Source organism: Corapipo altera, unplaced genomic scaffold (assembly GCF_003945725.1).
Source record: "Corapipo altera isolate COAL_440 unplaced genomic scaffold, ASM394572v1 275, whole genome shotgun sequence".
Taxonomy (NCBI): Eukaryota; Metazoa; Chordata; class Aves; order Passeriformes; family Pipridae; genus Corapipo; species Corapipo altera.
The window spans coordinates 171610-181773 of NW_020885001.1; the positions used below are offsets into that span (position 1 = coordinate 171610).

Below are 10164 nucleotides of genomic sequence, written 5' to 3' on the forward strand. Positions count from 1 at the left end.
CCTGCCAGGAGCTGTTGGCAGTGGGACCTGCAGGCACCGTGTCCTGCTGGATGTCCCCCAGCTCTGCACAGGGGCCGGGGGGGGACACACAACTGGGGGGGGTTTGTTTGTCATCGTGATGAACAGAACCCAGTTTTCCATGGTTTTGTTTTTATGGGAGGGGAAATAAATATTTCAGGGTAGCACAGGAGTCACCGGGAACCTGAAAGGGAGGAACAGCAGGAGAGGAAGGGATTTTGTAGTTCTGGGCCGTGCCTTGTGCTGCCTGCCTGGGAATGTCCTGGGAATGTCTGGAAGGGTTTGCTCTGAGTGGCTCTGTTGTGCATTTGCTGCTCTGGATCTGCCTCCCCTGTTTATTCCCTGAACGTGGCAGAGCAGGGGCTTTGCTGTCTCTCTTCTCTGGCTCATCAAGTGAGAGCTTGAGCTTGGAGATGCTGCCGTGATAAAAGAATAATAATTGCAGTTTGATTCATTTCCTCCTGCTTTCTTTTCCCTGCCTGAGCACTGCCCATGCACTTCAAACCCTTTGCAAACCCTCCAGTTCTGGTTTCACCAGAGCATCAGCCCTGCCTGGAGTAACTCGAGTTTTCTTGTCTGATAACTAAAAGGATTACAGCAATAACTGCTGTCAGTGTTTTCCTCATTTAAACAAATAAAGCTGACAAATGCTGAAGTTCTCTGCAGCTCTGTTGTGTTTAGTACATGGAGAGCAATTATTCATCTGCTGCCAGCATTAGTCTATCTGCAGCTAAACCATCCAGCAGAGCAGAAAGCTCATTAGCATATCAGTGCCACAGCCATAATTTCATATTCTGTACGGCTGTACTGTAAAACAAAAGATGATGGTTATAATTTGCACAATAATTTAAAGGGTTGGACTTGCAGTGCTTATTAGAGTTATTCAAGTCACAGGTAAAATGTTGCTCTTGTTTATGATGTGCCTGGTTTTATTTGCATGGATTTTTCATTCGGTGTCATTTCCCAGGAACAATTTTTCTGGTGTTTCTCAAGATGCAGGAGGGGAGGTGAATGTGTTTGCTGGTGAAACACAGGGATGAAAAATGAAGAATATTCCTCTCCTCCCAATAGGTTTGCTTTCTGTAGTTGTTTCTAAAACAAATGAAAATAGCTCTGCTTTCTCCATAAACAAAAGATAACTTTCCCCAAAGACTCGATGTTCTCCAGAGGCCCCATCCAGCCCCAACAATTTTGAGATTCTGCTGTTTTGGATGCATTTATTTTGTCTATGGGTAACCTGGGAGACCTTTAAAAAGACCTGAAATCCTACCTGGCCCATTCTCAAAACGCTGATCCACCAGCTCCCCAAAATCATGTGCTGTTTGTTTGCCACATTAAATGTGGGCTGATTTATAGACTAATTAAACACCATGTCAGTGAGAGGAAGAGCTGGGCAGGAGAATATTCTGCCTTAATAAATCCAGAGCTGTAAATGCCTGAATTCACTGACGCCTGCCCAGAAATGTGCAGTGCCCACGAGCCAAGAAACGGCTCCTGCTTCTCGAAAATTCATCATCAGGGGGTGACGACTTTTTGGGGTTGGTGTCAGCAGTTCTGTCACTGTCAGCCTGGATGCACCAGGAACCTGCTCTCAGACCTTTGTTTGCTGCTTCCCCAAATGCCCAGAGGGGCTCAGGGGTGGAGGGGTCAGAGCCCTCGGGGTCCCAGGGGGGTCAGCAGGGCTGCAGTTCATCCCCAGGAAGATGCTCCTCAGAGGTCCTGCTGGGAACCAGCTGATGGTGGGGTGGGAGGATGGCTGGAGATGTTTGGGTCCAGTAAGAGGCTGAGCTGTGTTTGCCACAGGATCACTAAGCTTGGAAAAGAGCTGTGAGATCATCAATCCAAGCATTTGCAGGCAGCACAGACACCCAGGCTGCAGAGACAGAGGGATATGGAGCTCTGGAGTGTTGGGTGAGTGATTCCTGGTGGAGCCAGACCAGCCTGGAAAGGTCACTTTGTCAAGGACTTCATCACTTCTCATCCTTGTTGAAGCCTTTGAGTCGATGGGGTGTGACCTGGTTGGACAGTGTGGATTTGGGGGCTCTGGTGCTGCACAGCTCTGACTGAGATCCCTCGTGGTTTGATTTGCCAAAGGTGGGGAGCAAGAGGTGCCATGGATGTCATTCATGGATGTCTCTCCGTGTCCCACAGCCCGGGGGGGGGCTGGGATGCCAAACCTCCACCTGCTGGGTGGGTCACCAGCACTCAGGTGCTCTCCAGGGGAACTCACCCTGGCTTGTCTAACCCTAAACCTTTCCAGATCACTGTAAAATGCTCTGATCCTGGGATTTATCCCTGGCAGGGCAGCTGGGCTGGGGAAACGGGGCATCCTCGTGGCAGTGGCAGCAGGGAGGGGTCTCTGGCAGAGCTGCTGTTTCCAAGGGCCGGGTTTGTTTCCCCGAGGGTTTGTTGTCACCAGTCAGAAAACAACAGGAGTGTTTGTGAACAGCTCTGTTAAAAACGGCACCGACAGGGGGAAAACGAAACGTAAATAAAAACAACCCGGAAACCTCTGTTTGCTTATTAGAGGGGGAATAAATATTTGAGTGACTAAAGTGATTCCTGAGGCAGCTGGGGCAGCTGTCACAGGTTTGTCGGTGTCTCTGGGTGTTGGTGTGAAGCCAAACAGGCTAAATGAAGAGAAGTAAAAATCCCCTTTGCCTGTTGCTGGAAAAATGGCGAATATTTTGTATTTTTGTATGTGTTGAGTGGTATTTAAGCTTGTCTGACCATCCCTGCCCCTCTCTGGAGCACCCCCAGTGCTTTTTGCCATCTCTGCTCTTTGCCAGAGGAGCACATTGACTTCCCAGTGCCTTTGAGGAGTGAATGCCCAGCTGTTAATGATGCCTGAGATTAAGTGGAAGCCAATTTTTATGGAGTTCAGGCTTAGAATTCTTGCTGCTTTATAAACTTCACAGGCATGAAATACTTTAGGATCGAGTTTTCCTTCATTTCCAGTGAAGGGGAAATGAGTGTCTTGGGACTGCACAGGAGGAAAAGAAGGAAGTACAAGGCATGAATGTTTTCTATTTTTTTTTAATGTCTTTCTGACTCTTTCAAATGATTCCTAATGCCTCTGAGCCCAGATTTGGGTTATGTTTCCCCTCCCAAGGTTGTCACACAGAAGTGGTTGCAGACCTGGTGTGTAAGATGAGCTGTCAGGTTTAGGAGGCTTCTTGAGGGCTTGAATTTACCATCAGGCTTTGGCTGAAGCAAATGCTCCTGGTCTGAAGGGCCCCAGTGCTGAGCTTCACCTGTGCTTGAGAAGGGTTTTCAAGGAGATGTCAGATCAAAAGAGTTTTATTGTGTCTTGTGAAGCTCCAGATAAACATTCTGGGCGAGGAAGGCACCAGAGAGGAGGTTTCTGAGGGGGGTTGTTCTGTGCTTGCAGATACCACAGTGGGTAGTTCACATACCTACTCATCTTACAGAACTTAATTAGTGGCAATATATTGTTGTCAGAGTAATTAAAGCTTCGCCTTGATTAAAAATGGAAACCTACCAGTTAAGAGGGAAGCTTTGGGTGACTCTGCCCGATCCCCGTCCCTGCTGACTCTGTGCCTCTCTCCCCGCAGGGCTGAAGGTCCGGGAGGTTTTCATCAACGTCACGAGGCAGCAGGTGGAGGATTTCCATGGCCCAGAGGATTACTGGTGCCAGTGCGTGGCCTGGAGCCACCTGGGCACCTCCAAGAGCAGGAAGGCGTCCGTGCGCATCGCGTGTGAGTGACAGCTCTGCTGGGCTGGGCTGGGCTGGGCTGGGGGAAGCTTCTTTCCTGGGGTCAGACACCACCAGCCAGCTCCTCAGGCACTGCTGTCCACAGCAGCCCTCGCTGGGAGACACCCTGGGAATATCCCAGGAGGTGACAGGTGTCAGGAGAGGGAAAAATCTCCTCCCTCCTTTCTCTGAGGATTGAGCACATCCCCGGCAGAGCTCAGGTGCCACAGGAGCTCTGCTCGTTCTCCCTGGGCTGAGCTCACAGTGCTTGGAAACAAATAATGTTCAGTGCTGCTCATGGAGACGTTTATGGAAGCACTGCTGAAGAGAATGAAATAATTCCCAGGCAAGGTGGGTAATGTTGCACTTCTTTAGCTCCAGAGCTGATGTTCAGTGCCCAGACTGGGCTTATCTCTGTCCCCACGTGTGTGACAGGGAGTGTGGGCTCATAACTCACAACCAGCCCATCACTGCTGGAAAGGTGCAGAAGAGGACAATGCAATAAATGCCCCCATAGCCAGAGGGACAGAAGAGAGACAGAACCCAAATGCAATTGTGGCTGTGAGACTGTGGAGCTACTCAGAGCCTCATCCAATTTGGACCTTGCAATTAGATCTGTGATGGTTTTCTAACAGAATCAGAGCCTGAAGCCCCTCTTTGCCAGGCAGAGAATTCAGGGAATTGCTCCCCCCAAACCACTGTGAACCCTTTTCCTTTAAATCACCACCCCAGGTCTTCCCTTTCCAGTCCTAGGAAATGAGGCAACAGGAGGGAGAAATGGTTCCTGGGAGGAGGTGAGGGCAGCAGGAGAAGGCTGGGGAGGTCCAAATGAGAAACTCTGAAGGGTAACCTCCCAGGTGGTGTTCCAGCAATTCTTGATAAATCTAAAATGGTGTCTTTTAACAAGATAAACATTTAACAGGACGAAGTAAACATCTGAGAGAAGTAAAAAGGACAATGTGACAACTCCTCCATTTTACAAATGGCAGATTATTTTTTTTTTTGTTGCTGGCTGATTCTGTTTGAATGTCTAAATAGCTCTAAATTCAATTTTTTATTTCACTGCATTAACTGTCATAACACTGAGCTAATAATTCCCCTGCACTGCTGAGCTGCAAAGGGCCTTTATCTGAATTGAATTTTTATTGACTTTTCTCCGCTCTGTGATTTCCCAACCCCCCAAAATGACAATTTGAGTCCAGCTCGGAGTGAGCAGGAGCAGGTGGAGCCACACTGGGATTTCAGGCCCAGCTGGAACACGGGGAGGGGGGTTCTGGCACGGGTGGTGTCTGCACTCGGGTGGGTTTGGAAAGGTGGAGAAATGGGAACACAGCTAGAGGTGATGGGATCTGGGCAGGAATTAGGAACACTTGGTTATCTGAGGACAGGCTCACCCTGCAGCCAGCACAGGGCTCTCGGGGCAGGAGTGTCCTTTGGAGGGGTGATGGATTCTGACGAGTTCCTGCTTTAAATCCTGCAGATCTGAGGAAGAACTTTGAGCAGGACCCGCAGGGGAAGGAGGTTCCCATCGAGGGGATGATTGTCCTGCACTGCCGACCCCCTGAGGGGGTCCCTGCGGCCGAGGTGAGGCTTTGGGGGGGACAGGGGAGGAGCAGAAGGGCTCAGCTCTCTACCCAAACCCGGGAGAGTTTGCTGAGAAATCCAGGTTTTGAGACAATCTCTGGTGTTTTCGTGCTTCCGAACCGAAAACAGATTTTTCGGCTCGTTTTCTCAGGGGTTGCTTTTCTCCTTGAAAAGTAAAAAAAAAAAACCAAAGGGAAAAGGCAAACCTAAAAATATTATGATGAATTGTTGCTGGAGAAGGGAAAATCTGCTGCAGAGAATAATTTGGTGGGTTTTTGCTTAGCTTTAAACATGTTTTTTGTCATGGGAGTTGAATCTTAACAGGAAACTAATGGGGATGCCTTAAAATGGCCACGGCCAGGCTGTTCTGGCAGGGAGATGTTCTAAGTGGGTCGTGGTTAAAAATCTGCTACAGAGGCTTTAAAAACAACAAGAAAACATTGTGTTTCTAATTGCACTCTGCAGGCTCTTCAACAGCTTCTGAGGAAGACAAATAGGTTCGCTCAGAAGTTATTTTTGCCCCTTATTTCCACCATCACTGGGGTTTGTTCTAATTGAGGGAACAATAGGAGCAAGAGAAAATAAACTCCAGAGAAATGTGTGTCTCTTAGCCAAGGAGGAGAGTGTTGGGCAGATGTCACTGAAAATAAAGAGGAGAAATGCAGCAGAAAGGGGTGCAAAGGCACTGCCAGTGAGGTGGAAATGGTACAGCCCCAGAGGAAAGTGAGTTGGAAATGAGGATGAATTTGTGTCCAGGTTTCTGATGTGCTGTACCCTGGCATTCAGGTTTCTGCTCCCACCTTCCCCTCAGCTGTGTTATTTTTACTTGTGTTTAGTGTTTCTGGAAAAGTGGATGTTGTGTTACAGAGAATTGCCAGAATTACAGAATGTGTGCTCTGGTAAATGGATCTGTTTCGTAGACAAAACAAACTTCCAGAGGTGCCTAAACATCCTTGGTCTGTTTGAGTTTCACTGAGAATTTCAGGATTTGTTGAACTACACAGCTTTACACTCCCCAGATAAACAGGGGCTCTGTCTTCTGTGGAAGTTGGGAATTATATCCGATGGAAGAGTGATATTTTAATTGCTTTCTGCAGATAAAAATGGTGGAGTTCCCAATAAACCCTGACATACTGATGTTGACAGTAAACTTGTTATTGCTGCTAATAAAGCCTGTAAATCTCACCAGGTCATATTTGCTTTGGCCAATAACATTTCCCATAAAGGCTCAGGCTAATTCTGGGCCCATCAAGGTAAAGAGGCTGCTGGAAATAATTCAGTGGGTCCAGGTTAAACCAGTCCTGGCTCTGGGCTGGGACACTGAGCTCGAGGTTCTAAACTCTGCTGGTACCTTCCAGTGAAAGGACAACCTGCCCTGTTAAACCCAGGGGTGAGAAAGGGCTGAGACAGCCCCAAACCCCACTCAGGGATTGTTCTGGGGGTGCTCAGAAGTGCAGGAGGTTTCAACCCCAGTGCTGGCAACAAACCCCCTGGTTCTGAGCCAGGAATTTATTTCATTAGAGTTTGGATGGAGCCCTGGATGAAAACACAAGGCTTGAAATAACTCTGGACAAAGGAGCTTGTCTTGTGTTTCATTAGATGCAAAGTGGATGCTAATTGTGGGTTGTGGTTGTTTGTTTGTTTAATCCACACTGGGCACGGGCCTGGAAATGGGAACTGAAAACAAAGGGATCCCAGATTCCAGCCCCTCCTGTGTTCCCAGTGTGTCTGAGTCCCTTGGGAAGGGTTGGATTATTCCATCAAGTGTATGAGCTCAGGAATGTTGTTTCCCCAAAACCCAAACCCATTCCCTGTGTTTGCCACCATCCCTTGTTAATCCAGGTATTCCTGGCAGAGGCTGGGAAGGGCTGGGACAGGGGAACCTAAAACTGGAGTGGAACCTCAGTTCAGCCCAGTTGTTCATGTGAACCTGCCCCACTGCCAAGGGTATAAATCTTCGTGCCTGGAATTGTTTTTCTGGATCTTGGGGGAGCTGAAGATTTCTTAAACCTGAGGCTGGAAACACTGAAAGTGAATGTTCTTCATCTACCCCATGGCTTAATCTGAAAATTCCTGTCATTAGTCCTGAAGAAGTGGAAGGCAGGGATATTTCCTAGGGATGGCTGACACAGTTTCCTTGGAATTACCTCCCCAGGAGGGAGAAACTTTTCTTTCCCACTGTTCCTTTCCACATCTTCAGTCACTCTCACCTGGTGATTTTAGCCACTGCTTGTCTGAAGCCCAGTGAGGGGCTCTCAGCAGTCCTTGGGGGGGGCAGAGGTGCTGTTTTCAAACCCATCAGCATTTCCCAGGTGTGTCCATGCCCTCGCTGTGCCTTTGGGCAGGAGAAGGTTTTTAGCTGAGCAGCAGCACTGGGGGCCAGCTCTGAGCCCCCCGAGGTGTCAGCACAGGCCAGTGGTGCCTCTCAGGGCTGATCCTTTAATGGAGTCAGTTATTTGTGGGGTGGGAGGACACAGGGATGGAGATCAGCCCTCCCAGGGAGGTGATTCTCTGCAGAGAATTCCTCCTGATGAAGTTTTGTTGAGAGAAACAAAACTCAAGAGGAGTGAGGCTCTCACATCTCCTCACCAGCAGCAATGAGAACACCCAGATTAAATCTGCTTAAATGTGTTCATTTCTGCACACAGGAGGTATAAAGAGAGTTAGGAGAGGATGCATTAAAGGTCTGGATCCGTAGTTTAAATGATTTTAAAGTGTCAATGGCTTAAAACTTGGCGTGGGTCAGTGAATTTCCCAGGAATTGGAAGCTCCTGTGACACCGTGGCTGCTCTGCCCCCACGGCTCAGTTTAGTAAATAGTCTTTAAGCTGAATAACATGCCAGTGAAAGCAAACAATCCAGGGATTACAAACAGGGAGCAGCAGGGGTTTAATTCTGGAGATGAGAATACAAGACCATTGTGCACACCTCTGCCTTGGGAGGGTACTGGGAGTTTGGGGCTCTCTGGGTGCATCACTTACAGCACTAAGAGAGAAAGAAAGCCCAAATCCTCGTGCTGGGCAGACAAAAAAGGTTTTGAATCCTCTTCTCATGCATTTACATAGCAAGCAGAGAGAGCTGGTGAGCAGCTGTGCTTGCAGGCATCAGCACCCAACCCAAATAAATTCAGTTTTTATGAGTTAAGCATCGAAATAAAAAAGAAAATTCAGCATTTAAATAGAACAGCTGAAAATCCCCTGCTGTGGCAAGTGTTGATTCAAATCTAACAGAGTCTCTGCTGGCACGGGCTCTGTGGGACCAGAGCCATTCCTCTCACTATTGATGTGGAGTTGGCCTGGGGAAGAGTCAGTTCTGGCTCTCGGTCCCCCAGCAGCTTCTCCCCACGGAGATGTTTATTAATTGTGTGCAGCAGAGGCCTCCTTTGGCTCCCTGTGTGCCCTGGGGAGCAGTGAGGGATCCTCCTGGGATGAGCTGAGCTCCCAGAGGGATCCCCCTGCTCTGGGCGTGGTTGTGCTGCCAGGGGGGGACTCGGGCTGGGCTCTCTGAGCCCCCCCTGCATTGCTGGGACTGTTTCAGGGGAAGGGGTTCTGCTCTTCACTGGCAGGATGAGGATGAGAGGGAAGGGAGGGCTGAGTTCCCCCAGAAAATGTGGAGCTGAATGTTGGGTTTGCTGGAGCCACACCTTGAGGATCTGTGACTCCTCAGCAGGGCTGACCCTGCCCATCACACACAGCCCGTGGTTTGGGGAACACCCTGCAGAAATCCGTGAAGGGAAGAGCAGCTTGTCCATTAGAGGGATGTTTTTACAGCAGCATGTTTGACAGGGACACGACACACGATGTGTTCCTCGAGGTGCATCGTCTGCTGCTCTCCCTTGGCAGTTCCCTCCCTTCACACAGATCCTGTTGCTGCAGAGGAGCCTTTACACAGCTCAGACAAGTGCAGTGTGTTATTGAGGTGGAGTGTTGCTCACCCCGGGGTTGTGCTGGTTTCCTGCTCTGCCCGTGTTTATCGAGGCCCTGCAGGTTCAGTTCATTGCCCTGCACGTTCCCAGCAGACACAGCAGTTCCTCACGGGGCACTCCTGGGGCTCAGCACCAGGGAAGCTGCTTTTAGATGATTTTTAGAGCACATCCTTGACCTGCAGCCTGGCATAAAACACACTCTGTGCTCGGCCTTGGCCGGGGTTCAGGTCCTGTGTGGGGCTCAGTGCAGCCCCGGGGATGGGAGGTGGAAACTGGAGCTCCCCCAGCTCAGCCTGCTGGAAACACAGAGAAGGTGGGAGGGGGTGCCCAGCAGAGCTCAGGGCACTCTCTGTTTGCTCCCCAAGTTCTTGGGCATTTTCCTCTTCGTTCATCCCAGTCCTGGAAGGAGGCAGTTGTGGGGTCCAGCCTGGGGTCACCCAAACCCTGATCCCCTGCAGGCAGAGCTCAGCACAGGGGTCAGTCAGCAGGGGGGAGGGATGGATGGATGGATGGATGGATGGATTTGCCTTCCTGTTCATGGAATTCTGATCTTTTTATGGGCACTGCTCCATTTTCTGCACAATACAGAATAAGACCTCTTGTTTCTTTTCTCCTATAAGTCTCCTCAAGGGAATTTCCTGGCATATGCATCCCTTATCTTCTCAGTTGACCTTCTGGTCTTCCTTTAAATAGGTTTTCTCCAGTCTGTGCTCTCTTCAGCTTCTTGAAACTCTTCATTTTTTTTTTTTTTGGGGGGGAGGCATAAAACATAATAGATCCTCCTTTTTGCAGTGCTTGACAAGCTTGTTGCTGCCTCTGTATGTGCTGAGTGTCAGCATCTTCAGCTCTCCTCCTTTCTGTGTAGTGCTTGCTCCTCACTCTGCCTTTAAATAACTCTTCTCTGAAGAAGTCAAGGCTCTCTG

General features: G+C 49.3%; 1 protein-coding gene across 2 annotated transcripts in view; it reads left to right on the forward strand.

Annotated features, from left to right (window-relative positions):
• Positions 1–10164, forward strand: part of UNC5D (unc-5 netrin receptor D) — a 91671-nt gene that overhangs the window by 43130 nt on the left and 38377 nt on the right. For both annotated transcript variants that reach the window (XM_027667119.1, XM_027667120.1), the window contains exons 3-4: positions 3594–3737; positions 5214–5317. In XM_027667119.1, the coding sequence (XP_027522920.1) occupies positions 3594–3737; positions 5214–5317 (248 nt within the window). The remainder of the gene's footprint in view (positions 1–3593; positions 3738–5213; positions 5318–10164) is intronic.